At 44.2% G+C, this 27,391-nt stretch overlaps 3 protein-coding genes across 5 annotated transcripts; 2 read left to right on the top strand and 1 right to left on the bottom strand.

Moving 5' to 3' along the window:
• The first annotated feature begins 730 nt into the window (after nucleotides 1-730).
• Nucleotides 731-3,191, top strand: LOC109753801 (protein NRT1/ PTR FAMILY 1.1-like). The gene is made up of 4 exons (XM_020312732.4): nucleotides 731-920; nucleotides 1,178-1,395; nucleotides 1,471-2,027; nucleotides 2,112-3,191. Exons 1-4 carry the CDS (start codon nucleotides 827-829, stop codon nucleotides 2,995-2,997), a joined length of 1,755 nt encoding a protein of 584 aa, XP_020168321.1. The 5' UTR covers nucleotides 731-826; the 3' UTR covers nucleotides 2,998-3,191.
• Nucleotides 3,192-3,628: 437 nt separating this feature from the next.
• LOC109753580 (probable CoA ligase CCL8) lies at nucleotides 3,629-11,795 on the bottom strand. Its single transcript, XM_073510731.1, has 17 exons — nucleotides 11,473-11,795; nucleotides 10,246-10,418; nucleotides 9,302-9,481; nucleotides 8,782-8,983; nucleotides 8,480-8,568; nucleotides 8,215-8,283; nucleotides 7,759-7,812; nucleotides 7,373-7,480; nucleotides 7,193-7,291; nucleotides 6,145-6,237; nucleotides 5,972-6,049; nucleotides 5,782-5,883; nucleotides 5,037-5,127; nucleotides 4,836-4,909; nucleotides 4,379-4,558; nucleotides 3,958-4,011; nucleotides 3,629-3,877 (listed from the first exon to the last, which is right to left on the bottom strand). Exons 1-17 carry the CDS (start codon nucleotides 11,666-11,668, stop codon nucleotides 3,839-3,841), a joined length of 1,881 nt encoding a protein of 626 aa, XP_073366832.1. The 5' UTR covers nucleotides 11,669-11,795; the 3' UTR covers nucleotides 3,629-3,838.
• Nucleotides 11,796-21,044: 9,249 nt separating this feature from the next.
• On the top strand, nucleotides 21,045-23,696 carry LOC109753754 (pentatricopeptide repeat-containing protein At2g33760). Of its 3 annotated transcripts, none has more exons than XM_020312678.4 (2): nucleotides 21,045-22,969; nucleotides 23,065-23,696. In XM_020312678.4, the coding sequence occupies exon 1, from the start codon at nucleotides 21,087-21,089 to the stop codon at nucleotides 22,827-22,829; it is 1,743 nt and encodes a 580-aa protein (XP_020168267.1). In that variant the 5' UTR covers nucleotides 21,045-21,086; the 3' UTR covers nucleotides 22,830-22,969; nucleotides 23,065-23,696. The 3 variants fall into 3 exon arrangements, with proteins under 3 accessions (XP_020168267.1, XP_040260187.1, XP_040260186.1); XM_040404253.3 differs by having other exon boundaries at nucleotides 21,045-23,219; nucleotides 23,373-23,696; XM_040404252.3 differs by having other exon boundaries at nucleotides 21,045-23,219; nucleotides 23,307-23,696.
• The last annotated feature ends 3,695 nt before the right edge of the window (nucleotides 23,697-27,391 follow it).

Genomic DNA, 27,391 nt, shown 5'->3' with positions numbered 1-27,391 from the left:
TGAAAACCACACATCGGGAGAAATTTGCACATCAACTATCAGGTAGTTGAACATCGACTATCACACAGTTGCACCTAACGGGGCCTAAGTTGCACACAAAAAATTTCGCCGAAACATACACATGCGGGATCTAATTTCGAGGAGCACGTCGCAACGATTCCAATAGTGAAAACGGAACTTAATTTCGATGCACGGTTAGGGAGTTATGACTTTTTGAATTTTAAAACCATGAATTAAATGCACAACAGAACAAAATGCATGGGCAGTGGGATGACCGTGGATACATTAGCCAGTCGTGAAAAAAGTAATCAAGTGAAAAGCTTTCCTAATTGAGGAAGAGGACAAAAAATTTCTAAAATGATCGGCCGCTCCATGGCGCTAGCGGGCAGCCGTTTGCCCGCTAGACGCGTCCTTTAAAGTGATGATACATGCATACATGCACCGCGCGTTTTCACTATCAGCGTCTTTTTAAAAACAACTTTTCCTCCTGTGTGTTGGTTTTATTTTTATGCAAGAAGGTCACGAGTTTCTTCCCCTTCTCCTACCTTAAATGGAAGAATGTGTGGTATCTTGTAGACGCCCCTCGTTTCCCCCCTTCACCTATCCCATTCCTGGCCCCTTTCTGCCAATTTCCAAGGAGAATGCAGGAGCATGTTCTTTCCTTCGGCGATCTCAGAGTTGCATTTCCCAGCAGGCATCCTGACATAGTTTGAAACTCCATCACCTCTCGGCAAGCAACAACGGATACGATCCAGCACGGGAGCTGGTGCTGTTCACCGCCCCCAGCTACCTACCTGCTGCCGACCTTTATCTCTGCAGAAGATCGATGGAAACCCAGGAAGGCGATGCGCATAGGTCCGAATCCGATGCTCACAAAGTGAAAGGGAGAGGTGGATTCGTAGCCCTGCCGTTCATCATAGGTATGTACTAATATTTTCCCCTTACTCTGCCCCGGCATGGACTGGTAGGTGCAGCACTGCCGTAGGAATAGGACACCCAACTGAGAATGATCATTGATGAGACAAGAAAGTCCCCTGGATAAACATGATTTCCTTCAATCCATGTAGGATACCCAACTGCTGTTCATCCATGTAGTATTTCCATATATTTTCACTGACTATACATCCCTTCAATTTGTAATGGTACATAGTGTTCTCTCTGACCTTTGCATCCGCAGCAAATGAAATGTTGGAGAAAGTTGCGGGGTTCGGGCTCAACACCAACATGATCATGTACCTCACCAAGCAGTACCACCTGAGCAACGTCACCGCCGGAGCGACGCTCTTCGTGTGGGCTGCGGCGGCAAATTTCGCGCCCATTCCCGGCGCGCTCATAGCCGACATGTACACAGGCCGATTCATGGCCATCTCGCTAGGCTCCATCGCGTGCCTAACAGTAAGCGTAAAAGCTACTCCCAAATAAGACCGTGTCAATGCTTCACTTGCGCTAAATTTGAACCACTTACTGCAGGGGATCGTTTTCCTATGGCTGAGCGCCATGATACCCGGAGCACGGCCACCGCCGTGCGGCGTCGGCCTTGCCGGGGAGCAGTGCGCGCCCCCGGGGCCGAGGCACCTTGCGTGGCTGATCGCCGGCTTCACGTTCCTGTCCATCGGCGCCGGCGGCATCCGGCCGTGCTCCATGGCCTTCGGCGCGGACCAGTTCTCCCGGCACCCCAAGGAGAGGAGGTCGAGGATCCTGCAGGCCTACTTCAACGCCTACTACGCGTCCATCGGGGTGGCCTTCACGGTCGCCGTCACCGTGATCGTCTACGTGCAGGACAACGTCGGGTGGAAGGCCGGGTTCGCCGTTCCGATGGGCCTCATGATGCTCTCCGCGGTGAGCTTCCTCCTGGGCTCCCGCCTCTACGTCAAGGAGAAGGGGTCCAAGCAAATGTTCGCCGGGATAGGCGCCGCCCTCGTGGCGGCGATCAGGAACTACAGGGTGCAGCTGCCGGCGAAGACGGAGGACGGCGTGTACCATCATCTCAAGGACTGCAAGCTCACTGTCCCCACAGACAGGTTGAGGTGAGTGCAGAGTGAAAGGCATGATCGACTCAATGATTGTTCATCTGTGACATATATGGCGATGTTTGATTTGAATCCGCTCAGGTTCCTGAACAAGGCCTGCATCATCAGCAACAACGGGGGCGTGGACTTACCCGGCACTGGCGCGGCGGCCTCAGAGCGTGATGGCAACGTTGGCGGCAGGAGGCTGTGCACGGTGGACCAGGTGGAGCAGCTCAAGTCGGCCGTCCGGATCCTGCCGATCTGGTCGTCCACCGTGTTCCTGGCGCAGGCCATGAGCCAGAACTACGCCGTGCTGCAGGCCAACGAGATGGACCGGCGCATCGGCGTGGGCCAGTTCCGCGTGCCGGGCTGCTCCCTCACCATGTTCAACATGGTGACCATGTCGCTGTGGTCGGGCAGCTACGACAGGTGGATCGCGCCGGCGCTGCGGCGGGTGACGGGCGACCCGCGGGGGCTCACCATGAAGCAGCGCGTCGGCGTGGGCCTGCTGCTGGCCACCGCGGCGATGGCCGTGTCCGGCGCGGTGGAGGGCGCGCGGCGCAGGCTGGAGCTGGCCGGCGGCGGCGGCGCCGGCATGTCGGCGTTCTGGCTGGTGCCGCAGTTCGCGCTCATGGGGCTGGCGGAGGCGTTCGGCGTGATCGGGGAGCTCGAGTTCTTCTACACGGAGCTGCCCAAGAGCATGGCCAGCTTCAGCATGGCGCTGCTCTACATGGCCATGGGGGTGGGCAACCTGGTCAACAGCCTGATCGTCAAGGTGGTGGACGACGCGAGCAGGCGCGGGGGGAGGACGAGCTGGCTCTCCAGCGATCTCAACGCGGGCCACTACGACTACTACTACTGGCTGCTCGCCGGTTTGGGCGCCGTCAACTTCGTGTACTTCCTCTGGTGCGCCTGGAAGTACGGCGAGGAGGGGAAGAACGTGGAGTGGGAGGAGGGTGAAGGTGAGAGGGAACGGCCGATGGCCTAGTTTTGTAATGCTGAGCTCGGGTGTCACAATGAGGCCATTTTTAACGTGAGTCTGAACTCAGAGGGCAAAAACCGCAGGTTGCGGGGTTGGTTCTCCCTTCTCTGAACCAAACTGCTCTGAACTGTGGTTAATGTTTCAAAGTTCCCCGGGCACGGAAGAAATCTGTGCGGCTCGCCTTGCCATTCATCAGCAAAGCCGGAGTATACACGGTTCTTTCTTTTTTGCAAATGTTTACCTCATTCTTCTTCTCAACAGAGAGGCTAGTTCCTCAGAAAAAAAAAACCTTCAGCCATCTAATTTCAACTAAACAGCACACAAAAATATTTATGCTTATGATTTTCCCTCATGTTTTAGACATCACTAAGTCTTCCCTTATTATGAGCAAAAACTTATATAGATGGTAAGTTTCAGCATATCATATAATGGGGACGGCGACACTAAATAAGTACTCCCTCCGTTCCTAAATATAAGTCTTTTTAGACATTTCAAATAGACTACAACATACGGATGTATGTAGACATATTTTAGAGTGTAGATTCACTCATTTTGCTCCGTATGTAGTCACTTGTTGAAATCTCTAAAAAGACTTATATTTAGGAACGGAGGGAGTACATAACATGTATGCTTATGCTTTTCCCTATGGCACATGGAACTTCTAGTTATTTCACATTCTCGCTTTTAAGATATCATAGGATAGTGTGCATTATTTACTTGCACATTTACTATAGTTGCTCTAAATTATCATTATTGTCGAACAGAACAAAATTATTAGCTGACACCACTATATGTCTGCCTCGCAGAAGGGTGCGATTGAAAAATAGGTACATCAATGTAAATATGGCTACACCTCTAATAATTTCTTAAGCTCCTTCTTGTTAACCTGAAATAAGCAACAATGAAATCAGTAGCAAACTCAACATAGATGCTCCTAAAGATAAAGCATATTATATATTTCCGCACCTTTCCCATGGCATTCCGAGGAAGAGAGTCCCATACGTGCAATCTCGTCGGAATCTACCAATGCGTAGAAAAAGAATTAACTCTATAACGAGAAAACTTAATGTGTTCGGGCTGACAAGATAGTAGCTATGAACATGTACCATATGTGAATTTCTTAAAAATTATCAGATAAATATTTGTTGGCATTACTGAAACTGAATGTTCATTAACATAATTAGAGGATTAATAATTTTAGAATTAGCAGATGCGATTGTAAATATAATTCAGATGGGAAACCACCCTTTGCATAGACCAACACGCAAATTGCGAACTTGATAATACCTGGCAAAGAAAGCTACAGAAAACAACTAGGCGGCGAAAACCATCTAAGAAAGCAATACTGTAAAGCAGCTGGGGAAAAATGGAAGTTCTGTAGGCAAACCTTGTATGGAGCAAGTTTATCTTTTGACCAACTTGTCAATTCTTCTAAGGTTAGTGCTGGCTTCGAAGACTGTTCAGCCCTTTCCTTCGCGTCCTCCTTGGGCACAATTATTGTACATATGACCTCCCCATAAGCTTCATCAGGCAAGCCAAGAACAGCACACTCTAGTACAGTGTCATGCTGAACAACAAAGCAAACCATATAAAGCAAGATGAGTAACGTAGGACTTTAATCAACTGCACCAAGAATCCTTTGGCGAAGCTTTTAGCATAACATTGTCTACTGTGGAGAAAGCAAAACGTTCATTGTCTACTGTGGAGAAAGCAAAACGTTACTGAGAACGGAGACAAATTAGAGCTTCATAAATATCAGCAGTTCTTTCAGTGCAGTAGCTGCTCCAATTTTTCAAATATTTTAGACACTTGAAGAGGCAGTTTTCAGTAAAATGGTAATTTACCTCTAACAGAACCGCCTCAATTTCTAACGCTGACAACTTGTAACCACCAACTTTCATGATATCAGCATTTGTGCCTACACAATTAAAACAATTGAGGCTGAGAATCCCAATATTCTTTTACTGTAGCCATAATATCACTGTCAAAATGAAAACAGGAAACCAGAAGAGCATGCAACTGCAGGGCTGTAAAGTGGTACTTACGCCCTAGAATTATGAAGTATCCGTCCTCATCTACGGTTACCGTATCACCAGTCTTGAAGAACCCACCATCAATAAATGATTCTGCTGTAACCTGCATCAGAAATTTGTCATGTGAATAACAAAGCAATGGTATTAAATTCACAACAATGAATCCTTCATTTGGTTCTTTATAGGTAAGAAAGTATAATAACTTCATATGGTGTAACTTAGAAGTAGAGTACATGCTAAAGCACCTCATAAGTTATATTAATAGATAAGATCGTATTTAAACAAGAAAATGTGCATTTTAGCAAGTGGACTACAGATTGGCTGAACAAATGCAACAATAACATCCTGTAATTAGTAGTATCTGGGGGAAGGAATCATATGATGGCACTGTAAAACTTGTACACCATTGAAGAAACCATACCTATCAGTAGTGAACTAAGGATGCAATCATCAAACTTTATCTACAAATAACGAATCTATACAAAAAAAACGTGAAAAGGAATCCAGTTTCCTTACATGCATCAAAGAATGTAATTAGCATCCGAGGGAAGGAATATATGATGGCACTGTAAAACTTGTACACATTCAAGAAACTGTACCTATTAGTAGTAAACTAAGGATGCAATCATCGGACTTCCTCTACCAATAACTATTCTTATATGATAGAAGTACGAAAAGGACTCCAGTTTTTTTTCACATGCATCTAGAAGCTAATGGGTGATGAATTAGCAGAGGGTTCTTTGAACTGAAATTATACCTCCGGTCTTTTCCAGTACTCCTTGAAAAGGGACGGACTTTTAATACAGAGCTCACCGACTCCAGTTTTAGTTTCAGTACCATCATCCATAATGATCTTGGCCTGAGAAAAAAGATGCTTAAATGCCATGAAGCAATACAGAATAAATCAGTTTGACTATATTCCTAACTACAATGGAGTCATAGCATACCTCAACACGTGGAAGAGGTTTACCGACTGTACCTTCTTTCCGTGCACCATGCAATGGATTAGACAGTGCCATGACAAACTATAACCAAATAAGCTGTTAGGAGCCATTACAAAATTCATATTAAACCAAAGTTAGTGTGCACTGATTTCAGATGGAAGAGTTTATGCTGTAACCTCAGTCATGCCATAGCGTTCCAAAAGACGGTGGCCTGTCACTTCCTGCCACCGTTTCATGAGTGGGGAAGGAAGTGCTGATGATCCACACATCTACAGCGATTCAGTGACTGTTAGTAGCACAGATATAGAGAACTCGCGTAATATCAATGCAAATCAAGATAAATATCAATGCAAATCAAGATAAAGTTAAGTTGTTAACAAAGCGTGCAGGCTAAAACTATTAAGGGCCTCTTTGAATAGTAGAAATGAGAAATATAGTAATAGGAAAAACACCAGAATTCGACACAAATGCAAGTGCAAAAAAGAGGGCTGCAGAGAACTGTCTTCATCGCTCGAGACGGCAGAAAATAAACTTTGGTAGAAGCTCTGGGCAATGCAGCTTGGATCAAGGACATTGAACCCCGTTAACAATCACAGTTGCATCAAACCCTGTTGACAATCAGTCTTCATCCAGGTTCTCAATATCTTTGACATGGTACAAGGAACCACGCTTAACCCTGAAATTCAGGGTTCTTGGCCGTGGAAATGGGAAGCATTGGAGTAGTATTCAGCTAAACCTTGCAGGGAAGATTGTCGGGTGTGGAGTGATCAATGTTAACTATGGTGAAGTGCTCAACTGGCGCAATGTGATCACAATTCACTCCACTATTTGGTCTTCCTTTGAAGATTGGTGGACAAAGTCAAGAGAGGTCCCTCAAGGTCGTAAAAGAAGCAGCTTTGACAACCTTGTTATTCTGGTAGCGTAGAGAATTTGGAAGGGAAGGAATATGATTGAGTTCTCAATCTCATTTATAGGGAATTGTTGACCTTTTCAGGTGGAACATATCAGGGATAGGAAGATATATTCTTCTTTCTACCTAAACAATAGAGATGCAGTGGTTTGCATGTACAGATGTACTCAGCAAAGAAAGGAAGTGCAAGACATGATAAGATTAAGCCAGATCATTAACAAACTTTACAAGGGGCATTCAACATTCAAATTTCAATGCTGAAACCAAGATAAGGGAATCAATATAATTAGTGACAACGTATACATGGGACTTACCATTAGTCTCAGCTGCTTTGCGGCATAAGAACAGGCAGACTGTTGATCAGGATTCATACTATCGTACCCTTGCAGTAGGCGTGTGTACACTGTCGGAACCTGGCATTCAGGACGAATCAAATCACCCTAACAACTCAACCAATTTGACGACGAAAATATGTATATGCCATAGAATCGTACTCCAGTAAATACTGTAATAGCCTCATCATTTTTACTGCCGTCGTTGGGATATGACTCGCGCCATCTCTGCCATACTCCCCTCACACTGAATTTTGGCAAAAATTCGACCTGTAATCAGAGAAAATGTGTTACTAACTTACCATGAAAGCAACTCCACAGATGTGCTAGAAACAATTAATCTTACGTGGCTAAAGAACAAATAAATAGACACATTAAGTGACCAGAAAATAGTTCCAAGAGCTACAAAAGATGACAGAAAATAAATCCAAGAGCTACAGAAGATGGTTCACCTAAACCAAACCATAATACCTATTGATCAAACAAACCATTGTAGATTCCTAGATAAAGCATTTTACGTAATACAACAAGTAAATGAGGGTACTTACCACTGATCCTGAATAGAGAGGCGCAAATAGAGCATTGAAAAGACCATGCACATGTAATCGAAGTTAAGGACCTCATAAAATTGACAAAGCAGAATGGTTCCTCCAAATATAATAATCAGAAGTAAGGGTGTGAAAGCTGTCTAATTGCAATCAGACATTGTGAGTTAGATGAGGTTCTAACTACTATTCTAGTGCGTGTGCTTGGCATTTTAAACCTGAAAAAAAGGCGTGATGACTACAGTATGGGAAAGCTTAACTAGTTAACTGAAGATATGAACCATTTCCCAAGGAAGAAAAGTAGGAGATATCATCCAAACATGTATCTGTATAGCTGAATACTTGAATAAATAACAAAAGAAGGTTCTTGTTTGGAAATCATGCGAATTGATATGTACGTGTAGAATATGGTCCAAGATCCTTATATATTATTTAGTATTAGCATTTGTTGTGGATATGGTGCAGTGGAAGACAGTGGAGAAACTGATCTTCACTTTGATATCCCCATGCCTCTGTCAGAATTTGAACCTGCGAAACCAGTAAATAAAATGGTATGTATATTAAAGACTCACAGACCAGTTCAAATAAATAAAAGGATCATGAAAAGAGTGCGGAAATATCAATAATAGGCTCATAGCAACAGCAAAGTAACCAAAAGTGTTAATTTCAATTAGAATGTTTCTAAAACTGTACGATAGATCTACTTAAAGATGATAAAATGCACCTGAGAAAGTATCCCCTCATGAGTGTGGACTACTCCTTTCGGTTTACCAGTTGTGCCACTTGTGTAAAGGATAAGAGCAGGATCATCTCCTGCATAACAAAATTCCAGCATAATTAGGTTTATAGCAGGAGGATACGACATATTTGGAAAATAATATTAACTGTTGAACATATGTTCATGGTTAACTGTTGAACATATGTTCATGATTAACTAGTGAACATACTCCACTAGTGAAACATCAGCGTAAAAGCAGCAACATAAATGAAATATAAATTTGCGGTAAAATAAACATTAGTAATCACCTTTAATTTTCTTTAAAGTGTCAATCTCAGCCATTAAGCTAGAAACTGATGAAGTCACTACACTACTTAAAGGCTCTTGGGCATCTATCTTCGGAGGTATACTTTCCACAGTTGGAAGAAGAGAATAACGAGTGGAACATTTGGTAGAGATGCTTTCCATAATGCCATGATGCTCTTTTGTGCTTAACACCATAGAAATGTCCTGTAAGTTACGGAAGTTAGAAACAAAGACACATCGGATAGTCCATTGTACTGTAAACATATGTGCGTATACAACAAATTTTTAAATCTAGATATGCTACAAGATGTCTAGGCTCTAGACAGCCCCTCTATGGTGCATTTAAGGAACACCCCTTGCTACATGACCTTCTGTAACTTTTATTTCTAAATTCAACCCTTGCTGACAACAGCAATGTGAAAAATAATACATAATATCCCACTAGAAAATAAAAATGTTTCATACTTAAGCTGATATATTAAAGAGGGGGGGGGGGGATACTGCAATAAATTTGGAACAAACCGAGTCATTCATGACATGCAGAAGTTCAACTTCAGGATAGCTAAGTGCAAGGGGTACTGCAACTCCACCAGAAAGCCAGGTTCCAAATATCCCAGCAACAAATTCAGGAGAGGGTTTAGCCACGATGCCAATACGAGCACCGCAACCTTTTGCTCCATTGACAGAAGAATCTTTACCATCCTGAGCCATTAAAAAGAATAGTTTAACCGAGTTTTCTCTAAGGCATTATCAACATGCATCGGACAGTTAACAGAATGATAAGTTAACCAAAGCTCAGTCGACTTATATATCTTGGTCATAACAAAATTGAATGGTGAACTACCATATTTTTGGGAAGTAAAGGTGGAAGCATAAAAAGAGTAATGACTGCACATGTCCTTCATTAACATAACTGGAGTTTGACTAGAGCTACTAAAAAAACTCGGCTGCACTTTGTAAAGGCTAACTTGTGCAGTCCAGTCATCTTTTTATGGAAATGATAGGGAAGAACCCTATTGAACACTTGTGCAACTTTTGTGACGCCTTCTAGCAAACATGCAAGGATAAGGCAGGGCAGACTAATAGCTTAAGTAGTTATACCCTCCCAGTCTCAGACCCGCACCCTAACCAAAATGATTGTCCTTTTGTATTAGAAGAGGAATGACCAGAAGTCCAGAAGGCACTCAACCTACCAAGAGTGGTTCAGCTAAATCATAAAGTTTGAAGTTGCACTTTTTGGGGAGCTTGAACTTGCATATTATCACGTCAACCCAATTAGTTGAAAATTTCAGTCCCAGCCTTACGAAAAAAGTTATAACAACAAAAGGAGAAGGGAAACTAATAAACTATCAATTTCAGGACCTAGAAATAAGGTCAGGATAGTCATCCTAATCACCTCATGGCTAACGGACATCTCAAGTGAATATACACAAAAAACTACGATATGGAAAAAGGATTGGTGGTACATGTTTTCTGCACAAAATATTGTGGACATCCAGTGCAGACGAAATAAGCTGGACAAGGCTGTAACTCTTCTGGTCAGCTCTTATAGCCGCACGGGCACCATGTGCAGAGCCATGCTTATAGACTTCTCGAACAACCTCCATAAACGTACGAGAACTCTGTCTGGTGCTGTCAACTGAGGCACAAGCAAGATAATAGAAACATCAGGAAAAAAAACTAAATGGAAAATGTAGTCCTATGCTTCAAACTATAACCAGATATTGAGATGAATGATCAACTGCCTTTGCGTGCCATAGAAAGCAGTAAGCAGTAGTTGGTTTGAAAGCAAATGGGAATAGAGAGCCCAATAGTCCTAGCCGACTACCACAGTACCAAAATAAACCTGATCCCTGTGGCCACTTCTTTGAGAAGTATGCTTACAAACCACAATGCAACATCCAGTTTGACCACACACACAAGAGTAACTATGAACTGCTGCATTGCCAAAGTCATTCTGGAAGCGGCACGGCTGCACAATTATAACTAGTTCACTACTCCCTATGATTTACCATGCAAGTCGTTTAGCCTCTCCAGCTCTTATCAAAATGTAAGTGCAATGCATTTTTGCTCATGTTGTCCTATTTAGCCCCTCGTCATTTCATCAATAATTGGCCCTCCAAACTGTAGTAATGGGAGCAGTACTAGCTTAACAGTTAATGCTGCATAGTTCTAGAGAGAACGTGACATCACGAGGCCCAAGAGGCAGGTTCTGAATCCATTAGGACTATTAATCCGTGCTACCATCGCAAGGGCTCCAGTGATCATTTTGTTTTCTTTAGAGAAACAGCTCGAGTGATCACTGATGAGCATATCCTACTCGAATTCGGGCAGATGTACACCGAATTCCTTGTGGAAGCATCAAAATTAGAACGCGGACGCCTGAAGGGACCACCCCGTGAATCGGCGGCTACTGCTACTACTCTCCCCTCTCTGCGCCGGCATCCAGTGAAGCTGAACAGCGGACACCTTCAGCTCCGACAAATCAGAGCAGGGAAGAGTGGCGCACGGATCAGCTTCAGCGCGGAGCGAGCGATGCTAAGCCAGAGCAACGCGACGGCGAGGGACCGCCGACGGCAATTCAAGACAGCCGGACGGCGCGCGGGGTTGAGGCAAAAGGACGAACACCTTGTGCGAAGGCGAAGCAGAAGGAGGGCTGGGAGGGAAAAGGAGCGACGGACGGAGGGGCTGACCTGAGGCTGGCGAGGTGGAGGAGTCCGAGGCGAATTGGCGTCGGAGGCGAGAGGGGAGGAGGCTATAAGAGGAGGAGCGGAGCAGCAGCAGCCGCGGCAGCAGCAGGTGGGGGGAGGAGGCGTGGGCCGTGGGGCAATTGAATGGCGTCATCAAGCGCGCCACCGCCCCCCCGCGCGCCCACGCCTGCGCGCGCATTTACGGGCTGCCCCGGTAGGTGGGGGACTGGGGGTGGAGTGGTGCTGGCCGTGGGGAGGATGCGTCCTACGAGGTTGCTCGTGCCAAGCGGGGAGGGGGCCGCACGCCGCGTAGCTGGTACTGGTGCCGCTCGCGGGTTTCTCCGGTGTGGAGTTGGTTTGGTGCGGCTGGCTGGTCCGCTTGATCGGCTCCGTCGGGGGGTCACACTGACTCCAGGTACCTGGGCGACATCGACATCGTTGTACTGCTTCCGTGCACGACTGCAGCGCTGATGGATGATGTGGGTTGCGCCACGAACAGCACAGGTCGTATATGATGGACAAGGGAGTACTGTGCAATAGAACACGGAAGCAATCATGAGTGTGCAAAAATAGAAAAGGCAGTTTCAGTCGTTTGATTTAGCATGGATTTCCCAGATTAGCCGAGCTGATGGAAGCTTCATGTTCATTTTGCGAACCCCCTTCGCTAATACTCCCTCGGTCCTGAATTACTTGTCGGAGAAATGGATAGTGCGGCAAGTAATTCCGGACGGAGGGAGCAGCTATATACAGATAGATCCTTTCACTATGTGGTTGAGGTTGACTCTTTTTTTTAGAGAGAGATGATTGACTGACTTAAATTGGGTGATTTAAAATCATTAGGCCATCTGAAGGGCTGGCTCACACATCAGTGACCCAAAGTCACATGACTTACGTCAGAAGATCAGCGCCTCTTTCATGTGTCTCATGTTGAGTCTGAAACATACATGCGAGAACCGACAACCAAGGTTTTTTTTTCTTTTTTGCAGACTAAGACATATGTTTTCTTCGTGGTCTTTCTTTGATGGACAGGAGGAAGCGTGCACGCTGATGCGCCATGTGTTCTGACCTAAAATTGGCGTTCAAATGTTTAGTATTTCAATCTCTTTCGCGCGAGGCAAATCCAAGTGCAAGAAAAGAAAAGGACAAAGGTCAAAACCTGCAAAATGATAAGAGTTGTAAAGTGGACGGTTTTAGCAAAAATACGAAGATGAATATGGGTACTTACATCACGTGAATAGTAAATTTACAAAAAAAATACTAGGAAAATTAAAAAAAAATGGGGTATCAAACTTTGCAAACCATTTTACTCACGTGTGAAGTTTAGTGAAGTATTGACACACATATTATTCTTAGGGCATCTTCAACGGCGGCCCGCAAATTTCCTCCCGCATCCATCCGTGGACAGGGGGACTAGTCCGTGGACACAAATGCGGGAGGCCGCCATCCAACACTGCCCGAATACATTTCAACCCACATTTGAACTAATCGGACGAAATTCATGCAAACCGGCCGATATTCATCAAAGTTCGGATAGAAAATATCACAAATCATCCATACATAGCATGCAAAATTAAGTCTAGTATAATAATGTCTCAAATTTGACTAGATTAACCGGATGTCCAACAAGTTTTTCATCAACGGATCATGCCCTCCCACACATGCTCCCCATTCAGCTTCATACAACAGTGTGTGTACATAAATGGTCGGTCTCTGTCTTGTGGTACGTCACGGCAGCGCGTGCGGGCTACAGAATGTGCACGTCAACATTGAGTGAACGAATCAATCAACAAGTTGAGCAAGAGGAAACAATACTTACGATCTCATCATCTGCTACGTGCAATGGCCACCTTGCCTCTAGTTGACGAACCATGTTACAACTTGGTGACGCTGGTATGAATAGCATACCGGCGATACGATGATGACCTCACATTACGTTGTTGAATGATATATATGCCGTAGAGCGTAATGTGTTTTCGTGCGTGAAACAATTCATGCACTTGCTATCAGAAGGTCCTCCCTCTGCTCCTATCTACGAAATCTGCAGATACGACCAACCACGCATCGCACAACAAATGACATAGCGTTCGAAAATAAGCTCAATGACATTTGATCGAACACCTGCCGAGTGTGGTGTCCGCCAGGGGGCCGTCTAAAGGGCGGCAGAGTGTACCTGGGTACAAAAGGCTCCAGGGTGGACAGCGTCGTCGTGTTGGCGAGCGGCGCGTCAGTGCTGGTTGCAGATGTCCGACAATGCCTATTTGGCGGCCAGAGGCATGCAGTAGCGGCAGCGGAGGTGGAGGGTGCGGATGCAAAGCAAGGGGGAGGGACGGAGTGGAAGGAAATGGGATCGAGGGGGGATTGGGTAGGCCGGGGGTGTCGGAGTCTTACGTGTCTGCTGTCCGGACTCCCACAAAACTTCCCCCACTTTATCTCCAATTTGCGGGAGAAAACACATCCTAACCGCTCGGCGAACCGATACAGGTTCGCGTTGGAAGGCTTTCACGGTCCAGACAACGCGCTTTGGACGAATGCGGGCGGTTTGAGGGTCGGCGTTGGAGAAGCCCTCAGTGAACAAAATACAATTGAGACCTTACCATTCATCAAACGGTTTTTTCTAATAAAGCTTCAATTTATCATTTTTTTCTCATAATACAATGGATGCCATTTCTTTGTAAAACATCATGCGGAGCTAAAGCGGTCGACTATGTATGTTATAAAAAAATTGGTTGTTTCTTTATTTTTCTAGTTTTTTTTAATTTACTATTCATAAGGGGTGGGCGTGAAACCATGTTCACCAGATTCGCGTCTGTGTCCATGTCCAAGGAAGGGACCACCTAGTAAATGTTGACTAAAAAAGTTGAAAATGAATCTAAGGAATGCTACTCTTCTTCTTCCTCCTCCTCCTCACGTTGCCGCCTGGACCGGAACCAATCTAGGTCCACCCCCTCATCTGCATTTATGTCATGGTGAGTCGCGTTGTCACCACCTCCGGTGAGATTCGACGATGCGGTCGGTTATGGTGTCCTGTCTTGAGCTCGACAGTTGTCTAATTCAACCGGCGATCCAAACAAAATATCTCAGCCCCACCCTCCCTCCCCATCACCCATGAAGCAATCCCGGGTTGCGATACTCTCTTTCATCGTTGTCTCTCCTATAGCTAAATTGAGAAAATAGTTGCTTGAGGAATAACAATTGTGTGAAATGAATGAAATTAGTTTTTCAAGTTCGTGATGAGGACATCAATACTAATGTTACACCCACAGCCCCTGCTGCTATATATACTGGACCAATTACTAGAGCTCGCGCACGCCTATTAAATTATCACGTACTTTCGTTTCTTGGTAATGATTCTAATGTTCATGAGAATATGATGCTGCCTAAATTGGATACATTTGTTTTGCTTACAAATGAAGGGCTTGGCATGGATAAGAGGGATGAACACTGGAGCAAAACCAAGCATGGAGATGATGGCATGCTCAAGGAGAACAAGAACGGAGTTACAAGTGATGATTTCAGGACTTTGAAGCCACCATAAGGAGTGCAAGAAGCCTTGGACGAAATATACAAGATGCCACTTCATAAATTTCGTCCAGAGGCTATTCTAGGTGCTGCGTCACCTTATTATTGGGTCAAGCCCATGTAATTTCGAAATACTTAAGTATAGGTTGTTTTTAGAGTCCGTATGTGTGGGGAAACAAGAGTTAGGGTTGGTTTCGGACCTCTCCTCCAAGGGCCATGAAATCCCCCCTCTTCCTCCATATATACAGCCCTTAGGGCGTCGTTTAGACTTTGGGTTTTGTTTAGATTAAAGTTCGCCATAGCTGCAACTTCGCGTACTTCGTTTGTGTTCAACGACCAGACAAAGGCGTCACAGAACCCCACCTTGATCAATAAATATTTCCTCTTATATTCGCAATATCCAGATTGCAATCTTAGTTTCTTGCTTGTTCTTCGTTTGCCTGCAGGAAACAGACATTCGTGGTCAGGTTGATCATGCTCCGGTGTGGTCAATAACCTCTCGGAGTTGGTTTAGCGATTGTTAAGGCGCGACGTCCTCGCACGTTCGTAGTCGGATCATCAAAGTCGACTTCCTCCAAAACGATAGCCACCATCTCATCGAAAGACGGGACACCTCTGTCTCTATCAAGTGGTATCAGATTTTCAGGTTGCTCGGTGAGATTTTACAGTTTTTCGTAGTTTAGATCGAGTCTGTTCTTCATACCTACAGTCCACGAAAAAGCCACAAAAAAATTAGGGTTAGTTCATCATATCCAAACCAGTCTGAGTCTTCGCATAGTCTTTTCAGTATTTTGCTTTGTTGAATTTGCGGTTGCATCGTCGTGTCAAGTTGATAGAGGCAAAGGTGTCCCGTCTTTCGATGAGATGGTGGGTATGAGTCCGCTAGTGACTATGATGAGGAGACTTTGGCTCTTATTACACGTGAAGAACATGGTGGAGATGATTCTGATCATGAGACGCAATACATGGCTCCTGAAGATGCTGACAGGTATGAATCTTTGGTTGATCGACGTGTTTTGAGTGTGCAGGTTACACAAGCCGAGCAAAATCAGAGGCATAATGTGTTCCATACAAAGGGAGTTGTGAAGGAACGTTCTATTCACGTTATCATAGATGGAGGGAGCTGCAACAACTTGGCTAGCATGGAGATGGTTGAGAAGCTATCTCTTACCACAAGACCACATCCACATCCTTACTACATCCAATGGTTCAACAACAGCGGCAAGGTTAAGGTAACACATACTGTTCGTGTGCATTTTAGTATCTCTACATATGCTGATTATGTTGATTGTGATGTGGTACCTATGCAAGCATGTTCCTTATTACTTGGTAGACCAGGGCAATTTGATAAAAATTCTGCACACCATGGTAGAAACAATCAGTATACTCTTGTTCATAAGGATAAAAATATTACTTTGCTTCATATGACTCCTAATTCCATTTTGAAAGATGATATTAATAGAGCTAATAAAGCAAAACAGGAGAAAAATAAGAGTGAAAATCAGATTGTGGCAAAAGAATTTGAGCAACAAATGAAGCCTAATAATAAACCACTAGTGTTGCTTCTGAAATTAAATTGAAAAGTGCATGTTTACTTGCCACCAAATCTGATATTGATGAGCTAGATTTTAGCAAATCTGTTTGCTATGCTTTTGTGTGCAAAGAGGCATTATTTTCATTCAAGGATGTGCCTTCCTCTTTGCCCCCTGCTGTCACTAACATTTTGCAGGAGTTCGCTGACGTCTTCCCACAAGACGTGCCACCGGGATTACCACCTAATTCGAGGGATTGAGCATCAAATTGACTTAATTCCCGGTGCATCGCTACCCAACCGTGCACCATACCGTACCAATCCAGAGGAGACGAAGGAGATTATGCGTCAAGTACAAGAGCTGCTCGACAAATGTTATATACGCGAATCTCTTAGTCCTTGTGCTGTTCCTATTATACTAGTGCCTAAAAAGAATGGTACGTCGCGTAGTGTGTTGATTGTATAGGCATTAATAATATTACTATTCGTTATCGTCATCCTATTTCTAGGCTAGATGATATGCTTGATGAATTGAGTGGCTCTACAATATTCTCCGAAGTTGATTTGCGTAGTGGATACCATCAAATTCGTATGAAATTAGGAGATGAATGGAAAACAACATTTAAAACTAAGTTTGGTTTATATGAGTGGTTGGTCATGCCTTTTGTGGTAGTCTATTTTGATGATATACTGATTTATAGCAAATTTTTGGAAGAACATTTGGAACATTTACGTGCTGTTTTTATTGCTCTACGTGATGCACGTTTGTTTGGTAACCTTGGGAAGTGCACCTTTTGCACCGACCGAGTATCTTTTCTTGGCTATGTTGTTACTCCATAGGAAATTGAAGTTGATAAAGCCAAGATTGAAGCTATTGAGAGTTGGCCGCAGCCCAAAACGGTCACACAAGTGAGGAGTTTTCTTGGACTCGCTGGTTTCTATAGGCGTTTTGTGAGAGATTTTAGCACCATTGCTGCACCTCTCAATGAGCTTACAAAGAAGGATGTGCCTTTTGTTTGGGGTACCACACAGGAAGAAGCCTTCACGGTATTGAAAGATAAGTTGACACATGCTCCTTTACTCCAACTTACTGATTTTCGAATGTGATGCTAGTGGAATTGGATTAGGAGGTGTGTTATTACAAGATGGTAAACATGTTGCATACTTTTCTGAAAAATTGAGTGGGCCTAGTCTGAATTATTCTACTTATGATAAAGAATTATATGCTCTTGTTCGGACTTTAGAGACATGGCAACATTATTTATGGCCCAAAGAATTTGTTATACATTCTGATCATGAATCTTTGAAACGTATTAAAAGTCAAGCTAAACTGAATCGTAGACATGCTAAATGGGTTGAATTCATTGAGACTTTCCCTTATGTCATTAAACACAAGAAGGGTAAAGAAAATGTTATTGCTGATGCATTGTCTCGTCGCTATACTATGCTTTCACAAATTGACTTCAAAATATTTGGTTTGGAGACCATCAAAGATCAATATGTTCATGATGCTGATTTTAAAGATGTAATGCAGAATTGTAAAGAAGGAAGAACATGGAACAAGTTTGTTATTAATGATGGCTTTGTGTTCCGTGCTAACAAGCTATGCCTTCCAGCTAGCTTTGTTCGTCTTTTGTTGTTGCAGGAGGCGCATGGTGGAGGATTAATGGGACACTTTGGCGTGAAGAAGACGGGGGACGTACTTGCTACAAATTTTTTTTGGCCAAAGATGAGACGGGATGTTGAGCGTTTTGTTGCTCACTGCACTACATGTCAAAAAGCTAAGTCACGACTCAATCCTCATGGTTTATATATGCTTTTGCCTGTACCTAGTGTTCCTTGGGAAGATATATCTATGGACTTTGTTTTAGGTTTACCTCGAACAAAGAAGGGGAGGGATAGCATATTTGTTGTCGTGGATAGATTCTCGAAAATGGCACACTTTATACCATGTCATAAAAGCGATGATGCTGTTAATGTTGTTGATTTGTTCTTTCGTGAAATTATTCGCTTGCATGGTGCGCCAAATACTATTGTTTCAGATCGTCATACTAAATTTCTTAGCCACTTTTGGAGATGTTTATGGGCTAAGTTGGGGACTAAACTGCTTTTTAGTACTACATGTCATCCCCAAACTGATGGACAAATTGAAGTAGTCAATAGAACATTGTCTACCATGCTTAGGGCTGTTTTGAAGAATAACAAGAAAATGTGGGAAGAATGCTTGCCTCATATTGAATTTGCTTATAATCGGTCGCTGCGTTCTACTACTAAGATGTGCCCTTTTGAAATTGTGTATGGTTCTCTACCTCGTGCACCTATTGATTTGTTGCCTCTTCCATCTTCGGAGAAGGTTAATTTTGATGCTAAACAACGTGCTGAATTGATCTTTAAAATGCATGAGTTAACTAAGGAAAATATTGAGCGCATGAATGCTAAATATAAACTTATTGGAGATAAGGGTAGAAAACGTGTTGTCTTTGCACCTGGAGATCTTGTTTGGTCACATTTGCGTAAGGATAGGTTTCCTAATTTGCGCAAATCAAAGCTAATGCCACGTGTTGATGGTCCTTTTAAGGTGTTAGAGAAAATAGATGATAATGCATATAAACTTGAGCTGCCTGCAGATTTTGGGGTTAGTCCCACTTTTAACATTGCAGATTTGAAGCCTTATTTGGGTGAGGAAGATGAGCTTCCGTCGAGGACGACTTCATTTTAAGAAGGGGAGGATGATGAGGACATCAATACTAATGTTACACCCACAGCCCCTGCTGCTATACATACTGGACCAATTACTAGAGCTCGCACACGCCAATTAAATTATCAGGTACTTTCGTTTCTTGGTAATGATTCTAATGTTCATGAGAATATGATGCTGGCTAAATTGGATACATTTGTTTTTCTTACAAATGAAGGGCCTGGCATGGATAAGAGGGATGAACACTGGAGCAAGACCAAGCATGAAGATGATGGCATGCGCAAGAAGAACAAGAATGGAGTTACAAGTGATGATTTCAGGACTTTGAAGCCACCATAAGGAGTGCAAGAAGCCTTGGACGAAATATACAAGATGCCACTTCATAAATTTTGTCCAGAGGCTATTCTAGGTGCTGCGTCACCTTATTATTGGGTCAGGCCCTTTTGAAATACTTAAGTATAGGTTGTTTTTAGAGTCCATATGTGTGGGGAAACAAGAGTTAGGGTTGGTTTCGGACCCCTCCTCCAAGGGCCACGAAATCCCCCCCCCCCTTCCTCCATATATACAGCCCTTAGGGCGTCGTTTAGACTTTGAGTTTTGTTTAATTAAAGTTCATCATAGCTGCAACTTCGCGTACTTCGTTTGTGTTCAACGACCAGACAAATGCGTCACAGAACCCCACCTTGATCAATAAAGATTTCCTCTTATATTCGCAATATTCAGATTGCAATCTTATTTTCTTGCTTGTTCTTCGTTTGCCTGCAGGAAACAGACCTTCGTGGTCAGGTTGATCGTGCTCCGGTGTGGTCAATAACCTTTCGGAGTTGGTTTAGCGATTGCTAAGGCGCGACGTCCTCGCACGTTCGTAGTCGGATCGTCAAAGTCGACTTCCTCCAAAACGATAGCCACCATCTCATCGAAAGACGAGACAACTTTGCCTCTATCAGTTCGGGATGTAAGGGCATCTCCAAAAAAACCACTGCATTTGCCCATTTTTTGGGACACGTTATACCATGGTATCCAAGTGAGTCCCCACTTGTCCATCAATTTTGTTTAAATTATCATTTTGCAGTCTATTTGTTCCATTCCACCAAATAAAACAACTTGAAAAATAAATATTTTATCACAAACATTTCCACAATTTTTTTTTTAAAATCAAGCAACATAGTGTTCCAAGTTCACACGAGTTGAATCAAATATAGTCTAATAATCATGCACAATTTGATTGCATGATCAAATTCTGGAGTTACGCTCATTGATGTTGGTACGCACAGTATTGATCCAATTCTATTGGTTCGCCTCCATGATGCTAGTGTCAGTAAACATGACTTTTGAAATCCTCGATGAACCTTGTGAGCCCAGCTTGCTTGGTCTTTGTTGCCTTTCACGTCAACGACAATCCCCCTTCTCTCTCTCCCTCTTTCTCTCTATTTGGGTTGTATCTTCATGTAGCCCTTAAACCTTTCACCCTTCTTTTCCTCCTTCCTCTCTTATTGCACTTGGGACCATGCATGGGAAAATATTCGTCATTCTATTGTTCTACCTATATTCAATAAACATTTTGCCAATATACACAATCAAATATAATACTCCAAAGCGCTCTTATATTATGGGACGGAGGGAGTAAGTCGTATGTGTTTAAATTTTTGATTCATGTGTTATTAATCTAAAATTTTGTAATCTGCACAATTCAAGTCTTATTGAAATTCCCCACAAAAAAATCTTATTGAAATATTTCAGTTCACCATGTTGAGAAGGGTATATCTGGTTGCTGAAGCGAACCCTTCCACCGTGTGTGTATTTACCAGCTCCCGCCCGAAAGGGAATATTCAATTCCTCAATTCTGTTCCAGGCTTCCAGCCCTCCGGGATGGACTCCCACCACCCCTCGCCGGAATACAGCTCGCTCCTCCTCGCCGGCCCTCGTGCTGGCGCTCTGAAACAAGCTCACGCGCGCATCATCGTCACAGGCCACAGTCGCTCCCTCCCCTTCATCACCAAGCTGGCCACGCTCGCCGTCGCAGCGGGCGCCGCCCCGTACGCGCACCTCCTCGCGACCTCCCACCCCGCACCCGACTCCTTCCTCTTCTCCTCCCTCACGCGTACGGCCGCGCACCACGGCCTCCCGGTCGCCGCTATTGCCTTCTACCGCATCCTCCTCTCCGCCGCCCTTCCTTTCTCCAGTTTCACCTTCACCGCCGTCGCCAAGGCCTGCGCCGACCTGTCCGCTATCCGAACCGGCACGGCCATCCACGCGCACTCCATCCTCCTCGGGTTTGGCTCGGACCGTTTCGTGCTGACGGCGCTTCTTGTGCTGTACTCCAAGTGCGGCCAACTGGGTGTTGCACGCAAGCTGTTCGATGCAATTCGTGATAGAAGTGTTGTGGCTTGGAATGCAATGATTTCTGGGTACGAACAGAATGGGCTTGCCGAGCGGGCGATTGAGGTGTATAAAGAGATGCAGGCGGTGAAGGCGGTGCCTGACTCCATGACGTTTGTAGCCACGCTCTCTGCTTGCGCACAGGCTGGTGCACTGGACCTGGGGCGTGAAGTGGACAGACGTATTGTTTCTGAAAGAATGGACATCAGTGTTTTTCTTGGCTCTGCTCTTGTCAACATGTATGCCAGGTGTGGTGTTGTGGACAAAGCTCGCAGATGGTTCGATGCGCTCCAGGAGCGGAACGTGGTTACATGGACTTCCATGATCGCTGGATATGGAATGCACGGCCATGGTCATGAGGCGATCAAGCTGTTCCATTTGATGAGACGCGAGGGGCCGCCACCCAATCATGTCACGTTTGTTGCTGTTCTATCTGCATGTGCACACGCTGGGTTAGTTATGGAGGGCCGTGATGCTTTTGCTTGCATGAAGAGGATCTATGGACTGGTCCCTCGTATCGAGCACTATTGTTCTATGGTTGATATGTTTGGAAGGGCTGGACTTCTTGACGAAGCAATGCAATTTATAAGCGATTATATGCCTGGAGAGCCAGGGCCTGAAGTTTGGACAGCAGTACTTGGGGCATGCAAGATGCACAAGAATTTTAATCTTGGGGTGGAGGTGGCTGAGCGATTGATTGCTCTCGAGCCTGAGAATCCATCTTACCATGTTTTGCTTTCTAATATTTATGCTCTGTCTGGTAAAATGCACCATGTTGAGAAGGTGAGGAATACCATGATCAAGAGAAGATTGAAGAAGCAGATAGGATTCAGCTTGATTGAGCTAGGAGGTACTTCCCATTTATTTCGCATGGGTGAAAAGTCTCATCCACAGACTACAGAGATTTACCAGTACTTGGAAGAACTGATTCATAGGATTAGTGCTGCTGGCTACATGCCTGAAACTGAGTCAGTTCTGCATGAGTTAGAGGAGGAGGAGAGAGAGGGTGCACTTAGATATCACAGTGAAAAACTGGCAGTAGCATATGGGCTCATGATGAGCGTTGGGAGCACCACTCCTATCAGAGTAATAAAAAACCTGAGGATATGCGGGGATTGCCATCTCGCCATCAAGTTTATGTCATCTGTGGAGAATCGAGAGATTGTTGTCAGGGATAAGCACCGTTTTCACCATTTTAAAGATGGCAAGTGTTCGTGTCTGGAATATTGGTAACAAACTCTCATCTGTCGTTAGGTACAGTTGCCTGGTACTAATAGTAGTTTCTTGGAAATGAACAACTACATTCACATACACTGCCTGTCCTGGAATTCTGCCATCAGTTATCACCAGTACTAGAAGATAACCTCTTCAGGGTATTCTACTTCAAGCTGTGGGGTGATTTTTGTGATACACAGTCCTGATATTGCATCAAAATACGATTGCTTACCTCCATCCATTTCATTGTCAGATGGGTCCAATGCTTCTCATTTTGCTGAACATCCACAATTCCAGCGACCTACATATTTCTGAACTCCGAACATAATTTAAAGGGTCAGGATGCTGAAAGACAACAAAACAGCTCTGGTATTCTTTGCTAGCTCATCCGAAAGACTGAAGAGTGAGGTACAGTGCATGCATCCAAGTACCATTCTTATGTGGTCGGACTTTTGCTTTCGATAATTCTGTCTCGGTCCTCAATAATGCCTGCAGGTGAGGGCACATCAAGTCCAACACCAGTTTTCTGAAGCAAATTCATCTGTCTAATCGATGCAGCAGGTTGATTCTTTGATGTCCATCTGCCATGTGAATACATTTCTTATTTTCTTGTGCTCGGAGTTGATTATGTGCCTGACTCATTGCGCTCGGAGAATTATCATGCAAAAGCTGTGTATAATCGACTACATTTGAAGCTTTGCTCTGAAGATTGCCCACATTGGTGAGTGGTGACTGACACCCATTAAGGTCGTGTGTAAGTTTGTAAATTGCAACTGCTAAACGGCCAAGACCAGAAGATTATTGAGTTTCATGTACCAAACTTTATATTCCGTTGAGGAATAATGAGCAAAATACACTTCACTTCAATGGAGACTGCCCTTGTAACTTGTGAGCATGGACTTACTTTGTCATTGTCCTTTGGGAAGTACATTATCTTTGTCACTTGCAATCTTGCATGCTACCAGCTTTCATCAGAGCAAATCATGGACACCAGCACCATCACCAACATGGCCCCCTCGTGTAATTGGGGTTGGTGCTTATTGGATGGTTCGACTTTCTTGTCATCGTCGCCAGATGCCGTAGAAAACCTGATGAGGAGCAATAGAGAAGGAAAAATAAAAATAAAATCATAAGTCAAATCCATTTGACTACTTCTACTTCTACTCTAGTATAGTATTTTCTTGTTTCTTAGTTTTAGTTACTGTTTTCTAAAGTCTTCTAGCTATGAGTGGAATATTGTATCTTAAGCAATGTTTTCTAGAGTGTTCTAGCTATAAGTAGAAGTTGAGATGTGAAGACTTCTCAAAGCCTATAAATAGAGATCCTCGTCTCTAGTTTGTATATGTACCCCACTATCTATAACAGAATTTGGTGTTCTTATCTAAGATCTAGGACTAGATCTTGTGCTCTATGAGTTTATGATTGAACTCTTGCTGACATATCAGCATATGTTTGCCTCTAGAGTGATATCTAGCACGTCACCTTGAAGTACCTCCTTCAAGTCTAGCGTTGTACGCTTTGCAGCGAAGGTGGAGTTGTTCCTCCACAACCTTGTGTTTTTTTATGACACTTTAAGATCCAGTTTGGATTGCACAAAGTCCCCTTACCTTTTCCCCAAGGAGTAACCTTGGGTGTCGAATCCATGGAGGATGTACTCTATGACAAAGATTCAAACAAGTTATTGTTCTCGGCTTCTTGCAAAATGTTCTAGTTTTCAATCGGACCTTTTATCAACCTTTTGGATGTAAACAATGATATGGAAATAGGCATGGGTATGAGGACTTACACTCACAACCATGTACTTGTGCTTGTGGTCTCATCTTGATAGTAAACATAGTCCCGGAAGACACCGTTACGATGTGCTCACAACGCGATAAAGTGGGGGGTGCATCCAAAGTACGTCACGACCTGCAGTGGGAGTTGGTTGTCCAATCGCTCTCCCTTACCGTCAAGCGGGGTTACCTTGGTTATTAAGATTATTTCAGACAAAAGTATTGGACGTTTAATGACTACACATCATTTATTCCCAAGGAATTGCTCTCCGCTATCATACTAATTCTTTATGTCACTGGTTTTCATAATAGTGTTCCACGCATCCTCGCCTTTTACCTCCTTGATCGATCTACGGGATCATGTGTACCTGTAGGGCCTTAGAACGAGAAGAAGACAAAAGATAACCCCGTTGCGAATCACACAGACGAATAACATCAATCAAGCAAAGTCATTCCAATGATCCCATGCAAAAATGCATAGGTTTGCAAGACCTTGTCTCAACGTGTTGCCTTAAGAAATTACTCACACATTGTGATCGGATCGTAAGAAGAAATCATTGAAGATGTCATAAAGATGAATGATTGATTGATGAATAGCCTTACAATACTTGCCGACTGCGTTACTACGATTACAATATGGCTAAATCAGGAGAGAATGACTACGGCGGTGATAGCTATGGAGATGAGATGGAAAATGGCAGCGGCTAGGGTTTGTTGATGGCTTATGGTTCTATGTTTTGTCAATGGCGGCTCTCTCTTGTGAATTAGACTTGGGCCCTTTTATAAAGTGTGCTTGGTTGGACGCAACGATGTTGATGGCGTGTGGTATGACCGATGGCACGAGCGCGTAGTCGTATCGTGTGTCGTCGTTTCCTCTGTTGCCTTCCTGGCGAGTGGAGAACCCAATTGGCTTGGCTTGGCTACCACACTTGGTGCTTCTTTCCCTGTGATGTTTCTCTTTCATGTCTGGGTCCATTTCCTATGGAAACACATTAAACAAAGGATTTCGCAATTTCTTGCATTAATTAGTCATTAGTGGTAGTATCTAAGTATTCTCTCAGATATTCCGAAATTATCTGATTTAAACAACGGTGTAATTAGTGCAAAAATATCACTCATCAACCCCACCAAGCTTAAACCTTGATCGTCCTCGAGCAAGATACAAAATCAACCACAAGGAACTCGACTGTTTAAACAAAATAATGGGAAGGCTTTTGTTCACTAACGGTCCGTACACCTCCTTAACCTGAAAACTTAGTATAGCTGTAGCGGTGGCATGGTTATTATGCAAGCACTACAAAAAAATACACTTCCGTGATGATACGTGTTTGTCACAGTAGGTCACGTTTTCTGTCATGCATGTACATCCATGACAAATTTATGACAGAATCAAGATAGTCATACCTGTGCTGTCGTAGAAGTGTTCCATGACATTACCAAAATTATCATCACAGAAGTGTCCACTTCTATGACGATAAATCGCGCGTCACAGAAGTGCTTTCGTCAAGGGTGACCGACACGTGGCATCCACCGTAACGGAACGCCGTTAAGCTATCGGGTCCGGTTTTGGATCCGATAACCCGTTAACAGCCCCGACCAATGGGGGTTTTCCACGTGTAAAATCATCATTGGCTGGAGGAAACACGTGTCGGCTCACCGTTGGGACAGATGTCATCCACTCATTGGACCCAAAGCGCCTATGATACGTCGACACGTGGCACGGCCCAACAGAGGCCCAGGCCCGTTTGACTTGGTCAAAAGGTGGCGGGACGGCCCACGGCAAGCCTGTTAACGGCATGTTCGCATATAGCCCATTTACAACCCGCTAACCCAGGGCCCGTTTACGGCCTATCCGAATTAGGTCCAGTAGCGTCATCTGGGCCGTCCAATATAATTCCAGCCCGTTTTAACTTCCGGCCCATGTATGGCCCATGACGTCTTTTGGCCCATATGAGGCCCTTAGTAACCCTCGGCCCATTAACGACCCATGGTAAAACTGGCCCGTAATGAACAGTGTATCACTTTATACCCATTAATGGCTCATTATTCCGTTGGGCCGTTTCCAGCCCATGATATATTTCGGCCTTCTCAGGGCCCATTTATTCTTGGGCTCATTTCCAGCATTCGGTTACTTACGGCCCGTTACTGTCATTTTCTGCTTGTGGGCCAAATTCAGCCCGTGCTTATAGTCAGCCCGTTTGTGGCCCGTTAATACGTTGGGCCGTTTTCATAGCGTTATTAAATACGACCGATTAACGACGGCCCATTACGGTCGGCCCATGAACGGACGATTCCAACTCTAGCCCGTTTACGGCCATAAAGAGGTATGTTATTGGCCCATGTTTGGGCAATCGATCATATGGCCCGTAGAAAGCCCATTGATGATACGGCCCGTAGAAGGCCCATTGTTTCTACGCCCCGTAGAAGGCCCATTGTTTCTACGGCCCGTAGAAGGCCCAGTGTCACTACAGTAAATATGTAGCCCATGGTTATTGTGGCCTAGTTTAAAAAAAAGGTTATTGCGGCCACTAGCAAACCGCGGAAAAAGAACAGCACTGACTACAAGCAAACAAATAAACAAGACAACAACGAAATAAATAAGCAAGCAACTTACGCTAGGCTATCACGGCTATTACACATATTACATCCACTGGGCATCAAAGTTCGCCACCAGTGCAAATATAGGGAACAAAGCAACATATCATATACACTGGTTGTCAAAGTTGGCGACCAGTGCAAATAAACGCCGCAGCAAAACAAGTCCAGAACTGAAACCACCTCAGAAGATCTCAAGAAACAATATCCTGG

This window comes from Aegilops tauschii, chromosome 3 (genome assembly GCF_002575655.3).
Source record: "Aegilops tauschii subsp. strangulata cultivar AL8/78 chromosome 3, Aet v6.0, whole genome shotgun sequence".
Classification (NCBI taxonomy): Eukaryota; Viridiplantae; Streptophyta; class Magnoliopsida; order Poales; family Poaceae; genus Aegilops; species Aegilops tauschii.
The sequence above is the reverse complement of the archived record's forward strand: the minus strand, read 5'-3'. Positions and strand labels throughout refer to the sequence as shown.